This window comes from Nicotiana tomentosiformis, chromosome 8 (assembly GCF_000390325.3).
Source record: "Nicotiana tomentosiformis chromosome 8, ASM39032v3, whole genome shotgun sequence".
NCBI classification, from domain to species: domain Eukaryota; kingdom Viridiplantae; phylum Streptophyta; class Magnoliopsida; order Solanales; family Solanaceae; genus Nicotiana; species Nicotiana tomentosiformis.
Window position 1 is genome coordinate 56,942,501 of NC_090819.1, and position 19,250 is coordinate 56,961,750.

The window sequence follows — 19,250 nt, forward strand, 5'->3', positions numbered from 1 at the left end:
CGAGAGAGCTACGAGTGGTATTTAGGAGATTTTCAGTGCGCTCAGGAAAACTAGGAAAGTCTCCAACCCATAACATTCTCTTTGGCGCTGCTAGGATTGCTGGTTTTCCCATAAATGAGAGGATGGATCAACATCAACTTAATGCCTGTGGTCTTGGAAACATTCCTGGAAAACCTTCAAGCTACCTTGGTGCCTATGATGTTAGCAAAAATTCTCAGAGCATTGTCTGCATGTTCCCGGGGATACGATTTCTTCAAGGGCTGCAACTTGTTACTCCAAATATGCGCCACAAAGCACTTCTTTCAACGAGAGGCCACGGTTGATTACTTTGTGGGCGTTAGCAACATGATTCAAAGTCACAGTGAGAGAATGAGGCATTGGGTCTCCCTGCACGGACAACGAAGAATGGAGAGAGATGTTGACCAACTTAAGTGGAGAGTGGATACAATAGAATCTTTCATGGTTGAGTGGCAGGGTAATTATTAGAACTCCCCAGAAGTATTTCATCGAGCTGATAGGACTCGAGGGAATCCATCCATATGCACCATTATGAGTTCTCAGACATTTTTGCTTGATTCAGGAAGTACCTCTCTAGACGAGGACGGCACTGTATGAAGACGAGTACAATGGGCAGATCCCGATACTAAGGATAAGGAGACCTCAGGTGGAGTGGAATGATTTGGTTATAATGCCAATGGGTCAGAATTCGTGGTGCACTCCAAAATACTATGTATGGATCAATGAAGACGATGAGCTAGCCCGACCAAGTAGAGAAGGGATAGCCTGAGTGGAAGATGCAGTGGCAGCCTTGCAAATCTATCTTGAGATTTTGCCGCACTACCTTGTAGTACCTTCATGCACCGTCAAGTGGTCGTAGGTTCAGTTGACCATATGCTGCCATCTCTAGAGGATGATGATCAAGTAATTAAGTGTATACAAATTGAATATGAGACAGAACCAGAAGAAGATCCAAAAGAGGCGCCGGAAGAGGAGGAAGACATAGGAAATGATTCCGGGGATGGCTGTTAGAAGCTGGTTGATTTCACCCCTTTTCCCGCCTTGTATCTTTTATCCTGAACCTTTCCATTCTCCTAAGGGCAAGTCTATTGAGCCATGTAATCTTATGAATGTTGGAAACAATATTGTAACATTTGCTCCTGCCTATTACAATCCAAATATTATTAATGAAAGCCAAAGTTTGCTTCGGATCTGAATGTGTCAAATCTATTTGTTTGTCAAATAGTCATGACGTAGGCCCACCTCCAGCAAAGAGAGGTCCCTCGTACATGAGAAAACACATTTGCTTGAATACGTGAACTAACTGCTCTGTGTGCCCATTATTTGTGTAAACACTGAAACTGACTTCTGTTCTTTTTATTTTCTTTTCTTTTAATTTCTTGTATTACTTTATTATTATTCCCCAAAAGAAGAAGTTGGTTTGTGTTGATCCAAAACTGGCGTAACCATCATACAACTTGAGATCGAAAAGGAAAATATTTGTGATAGGTAACCTGACCGAACATGCCCTGGTAATAGCTGATAGCCCAGGGCGATCAGGAGAAAAGGATGATACTCGGAATGACGAACATGTTGCTAGGATGGCCCAAGAAATGGAATTGTTGAGGGAGAAAGTACAACATATTCGGGAATTGGCGCATCTGGTCGTGACGACGCTCCCACAACCACCCATTTTCCTTCTCTAGATTCGATCCCTGATCACTTTCCTTCAACTACTCGCCAAGCAAACAATACCCCGAATTCAGTCCCTAGAATCCAGATTATACCCCCAGTAACCCCTGAAAACCCAGCAAACCCTCCTATACACACCCCTTACGTAACAAACTATGTTCAGACAATGTAAAACCCACCAGTTGCTACCAACACAGTTCATACCCCTCATCGTGATGGTGTAACCTTCACCACCAATCAAAGTCAGCACATACCCGCGGCACATACTGCTGCACACGAACGATATGTTCCTCCCGTATATGACATTTCATAACCCACTTTCACAGTGCCCGTCCCGGTCAGGCTGCCTTATGAAGTTGATCAATATGCTGAAATGGAATCGGAAGCTAAGTTTATGGAGGAAGAGTCGGTATCCAAACATTTGCGAGCATTTAGGAAACAAATGAAGAACCTTCAGGTCACCCGAGGAAGCGAAAGTCTAAATTATGAGGATATGTGTATACACCCTGATGTGGACATGCCGGTAGGGTACAAGCCTCGAAAGTTTGACATCTTTGATGGGACAGATGATCCCCATGCACACTTGAGATCCTACTGCGATAAGTTGGTTAGAGTAGGAAGGAACGAGAAGTTGAGGATGAAGCTATTCATAAGGAGTTTGATAAGGGAGGCACTTACTTGGTACACTCACCAAGATCTGAGAAACTAGAGGGAGTGGCAGGATATGGCAGAAGACCTTCAAGAATTGTTTCCGGTTCAACACAGAAATTACTCCTGATAGGTTTGCCCTGGTAAACTTGTAGAAGAAGCCGCCTGAATCATTTCAAGAGTATGCCCGTCGACGGAGGTCGGAGGCTGCCAGAGCACAACCCCCGTTAGATGACAGTGAGTTGACTAAGTACTTCATCAGAGCTCAGGAAGGAATCTACTTTGAAAAATGATGGTCATGATAGGGCAGAAGTTCCCCGAACTTGTTAAGATGGTAGACTTTTTAGAGGAAGGCATAAAGACCGTTAAGGTACTATCTATGGCCGCATTGAAAGCAACTAGCAAAGCAATTCAATCTGGTTGAATAGGTAGTGAAAAGAAGAAAAAGGAAGAGGTATCAACAATCGTTCCTTATTACGAGTCCAATCCACACCATGGAAACAACTCTTACTCTAAGAAACAACTTTTACTCTAAAAAATACTCATTCCTCACACCCACCTACTTATGCTCCAGTATACAACACGCAACCATACTATAACCCCATCCTCAATATAACCTACCTCGCGCCCATACAAATCCAAATCTACCATGACCATACACTCCAGTTCAAACTACCACTCATCCAAATCGACCCACCTATGCACCCCGACCTCATCCAAATTTTTGAAGAAAGAGGTCCCAAAAACTACGCCCTGATTGCCGAACCTTTGGCTCAACTGTTTGAAAGACTCAGGAGAGCTGGCTTGATACATCCGATAGAAGGGAGGATTCCTGAGCATCCTTCAAAATACTTTGATGTAACTAAATGATACATCTATCATTCAGGCATACCGGGGCATGATATTGAGGATTTCTTCAGACTGAAAAATAAAATTGAGTCGCTGATAAAAAGTGAACCCATTCAGTACACCCCAGCTTTACCCAATGTGAACTGTAACCCATTGCCAAATCACCAGAACCAAGGAGCTAAGATGATCACCCCGGATGAAGAGTATGACTTGAAAGGAACCATTGTCACAATAGGAGACACTAAGGCTGCAAGGGTTCCACCCCAAAGGACTACGATGATCACCGTATAGTTAAAACCTCCAGTGATGGTCCAGACATACCAGCAACAGTCCAATGCCACTCTCAGGGATGAGGAGGATTAGGAATACAAAACAGTCCCATGGACATATCAGTAGAAAAGGAAAGGCAAGATGACGGATTTCGCAGTGACTCATGGAATGACCAGGTCAGGGAGGTGTTACGCTCCGAAGGAGGTAAATCGAGGGAATCCAGGAAGGGATTAGATTCAAAGGAGGAATATAACAGATACTGAGGTAGCAGAATTTTGGAAGAAGATGTCAACTAAAAAAATACTCCATGGAGGAACAATTAAAGAAAACCCCTGCGCATATATCGATCATGGATCTGTTGATGATTTCTGAAAGTCACAAAGATGCCTTGATGAAAGTGTTAAGTGGGGTGAGCATGCCGAGCAATACTACAGCGAGGCACTAGAAACAACCATCAGGAAGATGGTCGAAGCGAACATGATTACCTTCTGAAAAGATGAACTTCCTCTAGAAGGCGTGAGTCACAACAAAGCTTTACACATCACCATCAAATGTGGAGATAAGGTGGTGTCCTGAGTATTTATTGATGGAGGATCCAGAGACAATATCTTCCCGCTCTCAACCCTACGAGAGTCGGGTATTCATCTGAGAGAAGTGAAAGAAAGCCATGTGAGGGTAAGAACTTTCGATGGGTCATAGAAGGACGTCATTGAGAAATCTATTTATCTTTGCAAATTGGACCAATTGAGTTTCCCATACTGTTCCAAGTAATGGATATTTCATCCTCATATAACATATTACTGGGAAGGCCTTGGATACATATGACAGGGGCAGTCCCGTCTAACCTCCATCAGTGTATGAAGTTTGAGTGGGGTTGTCAAGAGATTGTAGTTCACGGCTAATGGAGACAATCAGCTAATCTGGAACATGTAGTTCCATTCATAGAAGGATTAGACGGGGTTGCTTTTCATGTAGGCAAGATCATGCAGACCACGGAGTTAGAGGAGACTTAGAAAAATCTGGGTATGCAGTCATCATATAGATAAAAAATGGCTATGAGAGAAATGATGAAGTACGGGTACCGACCAGGGACCAGGTTAGGAGCCCGATCAGATGGGATAACAGAGCTGATTGATCCAAGGGGACAAAAAGATAGAGCCGGCATAGGGTATCAACCTCCAACTAGAAAGACTTACACAGGTGGTTTTAGGAAGAAAGCTTTTGTACCAGAGCGTGTTCTGGGTCCAGGCCAAAGCTCAACACCAGAGGATGACATTGTCGATGGAATGGGAAGGATGTTCGTGACCATGATCGAAGAATACTGCGACAAAGTTGATATCAATACACCGACCATTCGAAATGCCGAACCAGGAGAGGACTTGCAGAATTGGACCGTCAGCATGTCTTTTGTTTGTCGGGAGTCTTGGTAGTGTGGAATTGTAAAACTTTTGAAAAATGCATGGTTAATTGAGGCTTGAACCGTGCATCTACTCTTTTGTCAATTGCCTCCTTGAACGCTTAGACATTCCTCTTTTGATGAAATAAACAGAATTGTTTTCTTAAAAATTATTGCAAACTTATTTATCGCTTCCTTTATACTTAGTTTTTCTTTTCAGTAATCAAAATGATGAAAACCCCCATTCTGCGATTATGACATGTAATGAAACTCTTGAGCAACGCGATCTAGAATATGAAGAATACGACGAAAGCATGCCGCTAGATAATCTCCCATAAGAGATCAAACAGTTGGAAAGCTAGAAAAAGCCTAACCTTGAAGAGACAGAAGTAGTCAACCTGGGAAGCGAAAAAGACATGAAAGAAACTTGAATCAGCATCCATTTAGAAGTAGAGCGAAAAGAAGAATTGGTCGAGCTCCTCCCATAGTACATCAGCGAGTTCTCATATTCATATCACGATGTGCCCGGATTAAGCACCGACATCATTTCGCATTGATTGCCTACCGATCCTGCCAGACCGCCAGTCAAACAAAAACCAAGAAAGTTCAAGCCAGATTTGAGTTTGAGGATAAAAGAAGAAGTAACCAAGAAGATAGAGGCAAACGTGGTAAGAATCACCAATTATCCCATATGGTTGGCAAATATTGTACCGGTACAAAAGAAGGATGGGAAGATTAGGATATGAGTGGATTATCGATATCTTAACAAGGCCAGTCCAAAAGACAATTTCCCTACAAAACATTCACATCCTCATCGATAATTGCACGAGGCACGGGCTGCAGTCATTCGTGGATTGTTTCGCAGGATACCATCAGATCCTGATGCATGATGAAGATGCTGAGAAGACATTGTTCACTATTCCTTGGGGAGTTTATTGCTACAGAGTCATGTCGTTCGACCTCAAAAATGCTGGTGCCACTTACATGAGGGACATGATGACCCTCTTCCACGACATGATCCACAAAGAGATTGAGGTATATGTGGATGACGTCAATATCAAATCTCAAAAGAGTGCAGAACATTTAAACAACTTGAAGAAGTTTATCGAAGTCTTGCAGAGGTATAGTTTGAAGTTGAATCCTGCAAAATGTCCATTCGGAGTCCCTGCCGGAAAATTGTTAGGTTTCATCGTAAGCAGGAAAGGTATAGAATTAGATCCCTCAAAGATCAAAGCCATTCAAGACTTACCATCACCCAAGAGCAAAAAGGATGTGATGAGTTTCCTTGGCAGGCTAAATTACATCAGCATATTCATAGCCGAGTCTACGATAATTTGCGAGCCTATCTTCAAGCTGCTGAAAAAGGATACCGCTACAAAATGGACAAAAGAATGTCAGAAAGCCTTCAAGAAGATCAAGGAGTACTTGTCAAATCCAGCAGTGTTGATTCCTTTCGAGCTCGGGAAGCCATTGTTGTTATACCTGTAAGTTATGGATAATGCATTTGGATGCGTGTTGGGACATCACGATGAAACCGGGAGAAAAGAGAAAACTACCTACTACTTAAGCAAGAAGTTTACACCACGTGAAGCCAAATACACTCTGATAGAGCACACCTGTTGTGCTTTGACTTGGATAGCCTAGAAGTTGAGGCATTACATGTTGACATACTAATATCCCGGCTCGACCCGCTCAAGTATATCTTTCAGAAGCCGATTCCTACAGGAAAACTGGCCAAGTGGCAGATTCTTCTCAACGAATTTGACATTGTGTACATAACGCAGAAGGCCATCAAAGGACAAGACTTAGCTTACCACCTTGCAGAGAATCTAGTGGACAAGGATTATGAGCCGCTCACCACATACTTTTCAGACAAAGAAGTGTTGTTCGTCGGAGAAGAAATTGCAGAGTCATACCAAGGATGGAGAATGTTATTCAACAGAGCAGCAAATTTCAAAGGAGTAGGAATTGGGGCAGTCTTAATTTCAGAATCAGGACCTCATTATTTGTCATCGGCAAAGATAAGGTTCCCCTGCACCAATATAATTTCCGAGTGTGAAGCATGCATCCTCGGGATTAGAATGACAGTTGACATGAACATCAAGGAGCTTCTAGTCATAGGAGATTCTGATATGTTAATACTCAAGGAGAATGGACTACCAAGAACATTAAGATCCTTCCATATCTGTATTGTGTAAAGGAGTTGTGCAAGAAGTTCACAAAGATCGAGTTCAAACACATTTCCAGGATTCAAACCGAGTTTGCCAATGCTCTCGCAACCTTATCATCTATGATCCAACATCTAGATAAGAATTACATCTACCCTATTGATATAGAGATTAAGGATCAGCATGCATACTATTTCCATGTAGATGAAGAGCTAGATAGTAAGTCGTGGTACTACGACATCAAATGGTTCCTTAAAACAAGAGAGTATCCAAAGAACGCCACCAATGTTCAGAAGCGAGCACTCAGAAGGCTAGAAAATCACTTTTTCCTCAATGGGGAAGTCTTGTATAGGAGGACCCTAGAATTGGGTCTATTTAGATGTGTAGATGCTGCTAAAGGGACCAAATTGCTAGAAGAAATACATGCTGGGACATGCAAACCCCACATGAACGGCTTCACCTTAGCCAAGAAGATTTTAAGAGGTGGATACTTTTGGATGACCTTGGAAAGACATAGTATCCGCTATGTGCACAAGTGTCACCAGTGCCAGATCCATGGGGATTTCATTCGGGTTCCACCTAGTGAGTTTAATGTAATGGGTTCGCCTTGGCCGTTCGCCGCTTGGGGCATGGACATAATCCAACCTATAGAGCACGTTGCATCAAATGGACATCGTTTTATCTTGGTAGCAATTGATTACAACCCAAATTTGTTACATACAAAGTCGTCACGAAGAAAGTTGTTACAACCCAAATTTGCATACCATAGATCACGCCGTAAGTTAGTCGACGTAAATCCAAGAAGAGATTATCTTTGAGATGATAAGAAGTTAATCCTATTGGTCTTAAACGATACAAGGGTGTATAAGAGTGGTTAACAAGTATTAGAAGTTAAACGAATCAAGGATGTTGTAACCCGTATTTTCGGGTAACACTAGAGGTGATTAATTGTCCCAAGAGGTCATGTTTTAATGTATTTGAATCATATAATATCCGTATCATAAGTCTTGAAGTCAAACGAGTTATGAAACAAAAGTCGATAAAAGTTATCGCAACTTAGGTTTATAATTTTACTTAAACTTTAGGTCAAATGTTACTGCATTCTTCTCCCAATGTGCTTGGAATTATGGGGTGATCTACCTATCAAATTGAATATCTATGAGTCTAGTTTCCAATGCATTAAACCGTTTGTCGATACGATCTTGAAATAGAGAGATATTCACATTTTCGTGAGAGTGCGCCAAGCAGCTCTCTATGGGGCCCACATAGGCGGTTTAAGACATATGGATATATATAACATACCTCAACCCCGTTTTAAGTCATTATTTTTCAGTATATTCAGACCTTAGAACCCTAAAAACACTCTCTCAAGGTTCTCTCATGATCCAAGACCCAAACAAAGGGCAAACAACACAAATCAAGTGTCGGGAATCCCGTGGCGCTAGTAAGTTTCTTGTTCTTCTTGTTGTTGCTGATTTTTGTGTTGTTCCAGCTCGTGTGGGAGGTTGTTTTAAGTGTTTTATGTTCTGTAAATACTCCTTCAAGTTTTTAATATCAACCCTAGGTGATTTCAAGTCTTCTAAAGTAATTCTAGTGCCGAAAAACCCGAATTGATTACTAGTTTCGCTTCCTTGTTCTTGTGGCAGAATTGGAGAGATATTTCATGGAAAATTAAGGTCAAATTGGAGTTGTTATTTCTGTTTAAAGGTAAGGAACCTCTTACTCTCTATATATATTTAAGATTATCCAAGTTGCGGCTAAGTCGTTGAAGCTAGAACTTGTGAAATATATATCGAAAGGCTTGGTAGTAATGCTGTTGGTTGGTGGACTATTTTGGAGGCTCAATATGATTATTAATGATGTTGTTTGGGCTGTTTGGTGATTTTATTGACTTTTGGGAAGTCATATAAATAGGGGAGGTGTTGTCCGTTTCATCGTAAAATAGGTTGTGGTCGATACATAATAGTTACGACGCTTAAACGATAATGATAGTGTCATTTGTCTTATTGTAGACTAAGGAGTCGTGACATTTGCATAGCTTGAGGTTGGGCAGTATATACAAGGTATGTGAGGCTATCCCCTTCATTCTTTTGCACGACTCCGATTGTACATAATGTAATGAACGAGCTCCCAAAGATACTCTACTCTTAGAAGCTAGCAGTACTTACATTGCTGCCCTTCTTATGAAATGATTGATATTGATGTTACTTCTCTTATTCTTATATTATCAATGTTGTTGGTAGTTCCTGATTCTTATAAGATTCTTGATGAAGAGTTAATCCTAATAACGTGTACGAAGGATACCGACCTTACGTCACTCCGAAAGGTTCAAAATATGATTCCAATGAGTCCAGCATGCATCATATATATGTATCTATTTTACTCTACCGAGCCGCGCTATAGTCAGCCGGGTACGGCACCTATTGTGCAACCACTGATCAGTTGGGTTTTACCGAGCTCCACGTGGCCGGGTACAATTCTACCGAGCCCTATGATGGCCGGGTACATTTTACCGAGCCTATTATGGCCGGGTACGATATGATGATGGTGATGCCCACAAAGGCGTATGTTTTAAAAGTTTATTTTTATATATGTATGTATCATGTATTTCATGTCAGTAGCCCTCAGAGATACCCAGATGTCACAGGTTGTATATTCTCTATCCCTGTTTACATTACTGTTCTTACTTATGCTTTCTTGCCTCACATACTCAGTACTTTATTCGTACTGACGTCCTTTTTATTTGTGGACGCTGCATGTCGTGCTGCAGGTCCTGATAGACAGGTAGACGTAGCTCCCCCACCACAGTAGGCTGTCCAGTTCAGCGGTTATTGGCGAGATCCCTTCTCCGGACTTGCCGTGGTCTTGGTATGCATTTTTGTTATAGACATTATGGGTATGTCGGGGCCCTGTTCCGGCAATGTTGTAGCACTTATGTTCCTTTAGAGGCTCATAGATAGGTGTCGACTTATGTATGGTTTAGAATGCCTTGTCGGCTGATTTTTGTTGTATAGTCTTTCATGGCATCATGTTAGCTCGTACCTTATATATAGTTTCTTGACAGTCTTGTTGTCCCATGTTATGTATGTTCATGACATTATCTTTCATTGTTGGATGTTTATGATCCATGTCTACTATTTATATTGATCTTGTCGGCCCTTAAAGATAATAAGGAAGGTTAGATAAAATGTACGTTGGTGCTCGGCAAGTATGGCCCGGGTGCTAGTCATGACCCTCCAGTTGGGTCGTGACAAAAGTAGTGGCAGATTTTGTCCGTAACAACAAAGTCTGCCGGTTTGGGATACCTGAGTCAATCATCATTGACAATGGAGCCAATCTTAACAGTGACCTCATGAGGGAAATTTGTGAGAAGTTCAGAATCGTCCACAGTAACTCTACAGCCTACAGACCCCAAATGAATGGAGCAGTTAAAGCAGCCAACAAAAACATTAAAAGGATTCTACGAAAGATAGTGGACAACCATAGGCAATGGCACAAGAAATTATCCTTCGCATTACTGGGTTATCAGACCACCATGAGGAAATCCACTGGGCAATGCCATACATGCTGGTATATGGCATCGAAGCTTTGATACCCACATAGGTCGAGATACCATCTTTAAGGGTCATTCAAGAAGCCAAGTTAGACGATGCAAAATGGATACGGGTCAGGCAGGAGCAACTCATGCTCATTGACGAGAAGAGAATGGACACAGTGTGCCATGGTCAGCTGTATCAAGATAGGATGGCAGTGCATTCAACAAATGGGTGAAACCTTGTAAATTTACACTGAGGAAGTTGGTTTTAAAGAAAATATTCCCTCATAAAAAAGAAGCCAAGGGAAAGTTTGCGCCAAATTGGCAAGGTCCTTACGTGGTCCATCGAGTGTTATTGGGAGGAGCTCTAATATTGGTAGAGATGGATGGAAGAGTCAGTATGAAGCCTATCAACTCAGATTTGATCAAGAGATACTATATTTGAAGACAGTAGAGTTAGTTTTTGGTTGTAACAGAACTACGCCCGATCTGACTTCCCACGGAGGGATACGTAGGCAACACACGTAGGGTCTGGTCTCTCTCTTCCCCCTCTTCTTTTGTAATAGGAAATCCAAATATCATTTTGTATGTATTCGAAACTACGCCACAACTTGATTTCCTTTAGAAGGAATATGTAGACAATCCTCAGCGGGTTCAGTCATCTATTATAATTGAACTACGTTCTGGCCTGATTCCATTTGGATACGTAGGCAGTCTGAGTCAGACTAGGCCCCTTCATTTTAAATCTCATCATTTGGCATCTATTGTAATCAAACTACGTATTGACCTGATTCCATTTGGATATGTAAGCTACCTGAGTCAGGCTCGTTCATCATCATAATTTATTTATCATTACCTATGAACTACGTTAAGACCTGATTCCATTTCGGATACGTAGGCAACCTCAAAAGGTTCGGTCACAACCCTAAGAAAAACTTTGTAACACATTGATTTAGATTAGGACGCAATCACGACAGCATGAAACTACGTCATTAGAGGCATCACCAGGGACTGAAATTATCAGGACAGGATATTTCAGAAATAACATTCGCGTATGAGGGAATTTCTAAACATGTCATAATCCGGAACAATGTCATTTACCATAAGATAATGATTTTCAAAGTGTTTTTGTAAAAAAACTACCGTTCCACCTACCGAACTGCATGGCTTAACCTCACCAGGCTCGGGGCAATGCCAGGACTACGGTCGACACAAACCAACATACCCCCCCCCTTCCCCCCGCTAAGAATTTTTCTTTGAGTGCAGGACCGACAGGATACAAGGTAACGCTAGGGCAGTGACGGATCTGCCACTGTCTCATAACTATCATCTATCTTCCATTATTTAAATTTTTCCTCATATAGCTGAAAACTAACTCTCAAATCCTTTGCAGGTATTTCAGACCACCGATGCAAAAGAAGCATACTTTAAATAGCAAACCATCTGCTCAACTGAGCGGAGCATGTTGTATATAACGATCCGCTTTCTCGGCCAACTGGATCCATATATATAGAAAATCGTCAGCTCAATCAATCGGAGCGCCCTATACAAATCAAGCCGTCAGCTTTGCTAGTCGAAGACCTGTATATAGCAAATTGTTCGCTTTGCCAACAGCAGAGTTCCGCACCTCCACTCTGCCACATCGTAGATTACTATAGATAGTCTCAAACCTCGTTACCAATGTTCTGCCAATCGACGACTGCAATTTAGTTTTCGTAGTCAATAGTATATCTTGGGCATGCTCCTTACTTCTTTATTTTATGTTGAATGTTTTGACGTTTTGCTCATGCAGCTTACATGCATGATTATGTTATTCAAGTCATTAACTCCCATCGTACGGAGATAATTTACATTTCAATGAAACTACTCCCATAACGTCGAGATACATTCTACATTACAAGTCAACTACTCCCATCGCACGGAGATACTCCCAACTTGAGGAGTCTTAATGCTCCGACAGCTATGGAACGACATACAACTCGGCTAACAATCGAGTCAAATTTAAGTATCTCGTCGTCCCGATCCCAAATAACGGCTAGTCGACATCCAGTCATCATCATTTCTGCATCATTTACATCACATCTTAAATATCTGTATTACGATATATGGGTATGTGTGTATTTTGTTTTTGCAGGAACAAACATTGCGACGTGAAACTTCTTCTAAGCAGCAAACCAAGCTACAACACTATAATGGACATAAGCAGGCCAAGGATCCGACCCCAAACTCAAAAACGATCAGTGGAAACCTAATTCTTCAAATCTTTCAAATCAAGCTGCAGTTCAGAGCTATCATGGGTACCAAATCTTCCATCTCGTAGTATCGTCATAATACGATACTGGGGTAATATCTACGAGCACCGCCTCCTTCGGACCATTACTCCAGAACTACATGAGTCCTGATCCTCGTTAAGCCCAATTGCCCATCTGACCCAGTCTAACACCCTCCTCTACTCTACCTTGGCAATCTATGGTCTTCTCTACAAACCAAGTAAATCATGCCACGTCACCCGTCCTATTCACTCACAAAATAAACACACACCATCTTGACCATTGAGTCATATCATCAGTGGAATAGGTTTAATCCCATATTTTAGTTATTTTAAAAGCCCTGTCGTATTTTATCTCCGCCGTTGGATCATAAGAATCTAACGACCGCTGATTTTTCTCCGTAAAACTATTTTAAACCCCTAATTATCAAAATAATCCGAGCCATTGATCAAAGGATCCAATGGCCCCCATTCCATCTCCCGCTTTTATCCCTTAGAGACGACCAACCCCGTTCCATCTCCCATATTTTATCCCCTTTCCTCTCTTTTCTCTCCACTCCCATCACCACATCTGTCAAGAAAACCTTGCACAAATTCGTGCAAGGTCTCAAATCACAAAGAAATCATCCCTTCTATCTTCAATACCCACGATCCTTGCTTCAAGTAAAACTCTTGTTTATTTTCCCCTCTGTTCTTCTGTGATTTCACTCAATCATGCTCACATCATCAAATATCCGTCACTCTCCACTATCATTTGAATTTATTGAAACCTAAGGCATTGAATTCCACTATAAAGGAGAGCTTTAATTCTCTCACCTAACAGACCTAACACGAGAGACACATTAGAAATCACTTATAGAAAAATATAAATTTTAGCTTTGTTTAAGGAAGAATCGAGCTAGGGTTTCTCATAAGTTTGATTTCTTTTCCATTTCTGAGCTCCATTATTGGTCGGAGTTTGAGCTTTTTGATCCCTAGATGGCTAACAAAAGTCTTCATTTGGTTTGCTTCTCAAAGGAAGGTCGGTGATTTCGACCTTTCTTTCCTTTGACTGTTTAGTTAAAATCATGCCTACTCTCTTATCTTCTGTTAATTAGCTTTGCTCATGGTGTATTATTAATGATTATAGTTGATCATCTCCGCTCATAATATGTTATTATCAGTTCATAATTGACATAGTGTTTTATTGCTGTCTTCCTTAATAATCAGAAGTTAAAACCAATACTAGTCGACCACTTTGTAATCTCAATGAATATGTGATGTATGATTAGCAAAGAACCTTACTAATTGTGTGCACCTTTTTTTACCTTAAATCTCACTGATGACTTTTGTTATGACTCTCATACTTACTCTTTTAGTCGTTACTTAGTGTTACTTGTTGACTTGCCTTATGTACTTAAGGTTATCCACCTGATAAACTAAAGTCAAATGGTATATGGACCTTTAATGATTCTGCACACCTGTTTGACCTTATACTTCTATAATGATTTTGTTATGACTTTTGTGTTTGTTCTATTGACCTTTATCTTAGTGACTATTTGTTGATTTGTATTGTACACCTGAAGTTGTCTGCTTGATAGGCTTAACTATAGCAGTTTTGAACACTTAAGGGAAAATATGAAACGATCATCATAGTTTTAAGTATATTAGCTTATGTTATTTGAGTTGACCTCTTCCTTCTAATGTGCCTCTATGATTCTGTAACTTTGGAAAGATCATTGTGATGATTTTTTGTAAACCTTCATGAATGTGTGGTCATATCTGGAATTTCATTGTATAAACATGTTCTGGATCAACAGGATTAAGTCCTGTCGAGTCTCTGCACCTCCTCTTGTGTGTATTCTGATAGCTATTATTCACTCAGTTTAAGCCATGCTCTATGAACATGATTAAATTGTATCAGTGGTGTATTAAGTCGCATCTGTTGTGCTAAGATGAACTTCATCATGACTAAACTTCACACTTAACTTGTACAACTAAAGCATGCTTACTTAATGTGAGGCAATCCATTATTCTGAACTCCTGTACTTAGTCTGTTGGTCTAATCCACATGGTATTTGATACACTACCATGTTGTGGCCTTGCACTTTTAAAGAATGTCATATGTGTGTGTCTATATATTTTCTCTTTGGCTTTCTGTATTCTATCATGTTCTTAAGCAAAACTTCCAGCTTATCTGTCACACTCATGCCTATGTTCTCATGCTGCACTATCACATAAAGGAAACTGAACCTAAGCCTCTATAAGTTGACTATAACTGACTAATAGACTTAGGATGAACCTTATGTTGTTATATACTTTGCTTGTGTATAATAGTATGCCTTAACTCCTAATGAACCTAGTATTAATATGAGATTAGGAATCTTTTAAGGGGAAAGTGATCATCTGTTAAGGTTGAGGACCTCTGCAAACTTGAACTATGTATCTCCTCAGCTTCTTAAGTTACATGACCTAATTGTTTGAACTTTTGAAATAACCTGATGTTGTTATCTTCCTTTAACTGCACCTGTAAATGGTTTCTCTGAGTATTCTTCTGCATATTGGTAGTTATTGACAGTGTATAACACACTTGTGTCTGGATTGTGATCTTCCTGATGTTATCTGTTACATTCAGAATAGTTCATCTGAGAAGTGCATATGCCTAAATATGTGTATTATTGTTACAATTTTATTGAAACATACAACGAATGCCTCATTGGCATTTAATCCTATAGGGAGGAGTAAGTGTGAGTGGTTAGGGGTATTTAGGTGTGAAATTTGGTAAGTGATTGAGATACTATCCCCGACACAAGCATTGCTCGGGGTCCTTGAGACCCTTGTGAACTTTGAAGTGCCACGGATCCAAAGGGTGTCTTGGCTATGGATGAATTTTCACCTTAAGACCTAAATTATTGACAACTGCTAATCTCTTTAGGGTTAGTGTTTAATGAAGGAAAAGGCTTCACTGTAATTTTCTTTACTCAATTTTATCTTATACAGTTTTATTTGCATTCTTAATCGCCAACATTTGTTATGGTTTCATTTGGGCCTTATATTGATCTTATCTGCATTTAAATATTATGTTGGGCTTTGTCGCTAATTTCTACTTTTCTCTTTTGTACATGTAACCGAACTGGGCCTGGTGAGTTCTCAAGAACTCAGGCCCAAGTTCCAGCCTTTGAGTTTGAAGTCATGGAAGTTGTTGCTGCTTGTCTGCTGTTCGCTGGGCCTAACCTTCTTCAGGCCCAAACCTATGAGTCCATTTCCTCCCTTTATTGCTTTATATGATCTGTTATTGTCTTTATGTATATGACACACAAAATATTTGAGTGACTATTTTCTCTTATCTCTTTGAATTGCTTTAGGTAACCTAGGCAATCCTAAAAATCATAGGTAAATTAAAAGAGGTACTATTTCTTACATTAGTTAAATAACTTTACATGTTTAGTTACTTTAATATACAGTTTTTCTCGGTTTTTTTACTCACACTAACTCTTTGTCATGAAGCTCATAAAGGTTAAAACAGATTTGGAAAGGAAAACAACTCTCTTTCTTTTAAAAGGAAAAAAATCGGAATGTAATTTCAAGGGTGGTTTTCTACAAACTAAAGTCGCGGTCAGAGGACATCTCAAACGATCTTTCTAAACTTGAGTATAAGATTTAAATCAATCTTAAGGTGTATCTAAACCCTTTTTCCAAAATAATCCATGCTTTGCTAAAGTCATACAAATTGCCGTTCTTATTTCAAAAGAGAAGCCTTTCAAACTCAGCCATTATTTAGCAAATCTGCAAACATAAACATCATGGAAAACCTTTTAAAGTTCATTCACTCATATAGCTATAAGCATTTTAGATTCTATAAAGACCTATACTCCTTTCAAATGCATATACTATCTTTCAAAAATGATAAGTTCTAAAGCATAAACATAAGGTAAATCACACACTTTTAAGCACTACCTAAGTAAGATATAGACATTTAATTCCCCGAACCTATTATAAGTCCCATGGAGCTACCTCAGGTAGATTCTAGGGGGTTCCTAACACCTTTCCCTTAAAAGAACAAGAACCCTTATCCAAAATCTCACTGGTTAGCAGACTAATAGGATAATAACTCAATATTAGTTGGTGACTCACTTTTATCATCAACAAGGAAACTGTTAGTTGAATCTTGTTTTGACTTGTGCAAAATAGGGTGCAACACCACGTTATGACATCTAGTCCATAAGTTTAGCACCAACAGCTACACCATCTGTGTTTGGTGGAGGATAGGGCCGTTGTTATGCATTCTCATGGAGGCTAGATGCAGTTGCTTCAGATGCGGTGATCACAGGTATTTTTTCAGTGTGCCATAGGGATGCTTCATTATTATTTGAATCTGGTTCCACTTATTTTTATGTGTCATTATATTAAGCTTCTTTTCTGGATATGGTACATGATTCTCTTGATATTTTGGTTTATGTGTCCACCCCGGTAAGAGGATTCTATTGTTGTGGATCGTGTCGATTGATCTTGTGTGGTCACTATTTATGGTTACAAGATAAAAGTTGACCTATTGTTATTAGATATGATGGATTTTGAGGTGATCTTGGGTATGGATTGGTTATCTCCATACCATACAATTCTGGATTGTTACACTAAGACCGTGACATTGGCTACGCCGGGGTTGCCAAGATTGGAATGGAGGGTTAGGTTGGTCAAACTCCTAATAGGGTCATTTCACTTCTGAAGGCTCAACAGATGATTGAGAAGGGATGTTTGGCATCCCTGCCTTTGTTAGAGATGTTGGTGCTGATACTCCTACCGGGCATGCCACCTGATAGGGATATTGAGTTTTTATTGATCTGGTGCCAGGCACTCAGCCCAAATCTATTCCACCGTATCGCATGGCTCCGGGTTGATTTGATCCCTGTGCTGAGAGAGTTTCCATATGTGTTTGTGAAGAAGAAGGATGGTTCCATGTGGATGTGCATTTATTATAGGCAATTGAACAAGGTTACCATCAAGAACAAGTATCCTTTACCTTGCATCAATGATTTGTTTGATCAGCTTCAGAGTGCTAGGGTATTCTTGAAGATTGACTTGAGATCGGGGTATCATCAATTGAAGATTAGGGCTTCGAACATTCCTAAGATGGTTTCAGGACTCATTATGGGCATTATGAGTTCTTGGTGATGTCTTTTGGCTTGACTAATGCCCCAACAACTTTCATTCATTTGATGAACAATGTTTTCCAATCTTATTTGAATTCTTTTATTATTGTATTCATTGATGATATCTTGGTATACTCCCATAGTAAGGAGGAGCACGAGCAGCATTTGAGGATTGTGCTTCAAATTCTGGGGGGGGGGGAGTTGTATGCTACGTTCACCAAGTGTGAGTTTTGGTTGGATTAAGTGGAATTCTTGGGCCACGTGGTGTCTAGTGATGGGATTAAGGTGGATCTGTAGAAGATTGAGGCAGTTTAGAGTTAGCCTAAACCTTCTACGCTACTAAGATTAGGAGTTTCTTGGGTTTGACTGGCTACTATTGTCGCTTTGTGGAGGAGTTCTCGTTTATTGCAAATCCATTGACCTAGTTGAGTTAGATGGGCACTCCATTCAGATGGTCCAATGAGTGTGAGGAGAGCTTTTAGAAGCTCAAAACTGCTTTGACTATAGCTCTAGTTCTAGTATTGCCCTCGGGATGGGGAAGGTATACTGTCTATGTGACGCTTTGCGTGTTGGCCTTGGTTGTGTGTGATGCAGGAAAGTAGGGTGATTGCCTACGCATCATGCACTCACTCAAGATTTGGCGGCATTTTACTTATATGGTGTGTCATGTGAGGTTTACACTAATCATCAGAGTCTTCAACATTTGTTCGAGCAAATGGAATTGAATTTGAGGCAGCAGAGGTGGTTGGAATTGTTAAATGATTATGATATCACTATCTTGTATTATCCGGGGAAGGCTAATATGGTAGCAGATGCCTTGAGTAGAAAGGCGAAGAGTATGGGGAGTTTGGAATTTATTCCAACTATGGAGAGGCCTTTAGCTATGGATGTTCAAGCATTGACCAATAGATTGGTGAGATTAGATATTTCCAATCCTAGCAGAGTCCTTGCTTGTATTGTTGCGCAGTCATTCTTGTTTGAGTGCATCAAGGATCGTCTGTATGATGATCCCCATTTGCTTCCTTAGGGACATAGTCTTGCAAGGTGGTGCGAAGGAGGTAGTCATTGGTGATGATGTTGTATTGCGACTTCAGGGTCGTATTTGTGTTTCTAATGTCGATGACTTGAGAGTTGATTTTTAATGAGGCTCATAGTTCGTGGTATTCTATTCATCTAGGTACTACAAAGATGTATCGTGATTTAAAGTAGCATTATTGGTGGAGAAGGATGAAGAAGGACATTGTTGGCATGTTTCATGGTGTTTGAACTGTCAACAGGTCAATTATGAGCATCAAAA

The 19,250-nt window shown here is 40.4% G+C and overlaps 1 protein-coding gene across 1 annotated transcript; it reads left to right on the forward strand.

Moving 5' to 3' along the window:
- Positions 1–5,578: 5,578 nt before the first annotated feature.
- On the forward strand, positions 5,579–18,980 carry LOC138897510 (uncharacterized). Its single transcript, XM_070183483.1, has 4 exons — positions 5,579–6,336; positions 6,492–7,039; positions 7,159–7,613; positions 18,645–18,980. The coding sequence occupies exons 1-4, from the start codon at positions 5,579–5,581 to the stop codon at positions 18,978–18,980; spliced, it is 2,097 nt and encodes a 698-aa protein (XP_070039584.1).
- Positions 18,981–19,250: the final 270 nt, after the last annotated feature.

Bases quoted from the DNA above. Each gene is read 5' to 3' on its own strand.
- LOC138897510 (XM_070183483.1), top strand. From the start codon at position 5,579: ATGGGAAGATTAGGATATGAGTGGATTATCGATATCTTAACAAGGCCA. The intron at 7,040-7,158 runs GTATTGTGTAAA...TCCAACATCTAG, and splicing joins ATTAAGATCCTTCCATATCT to ATAAGAATTACATCTACCCT. The intron at 7,614-18,644 runs GTAATGGGTTCG...ACTAATCATCAG, and splicing joins TTCCACCTAGTGAGTTTAAT to AGTCTTCAACATTTGTTCGA.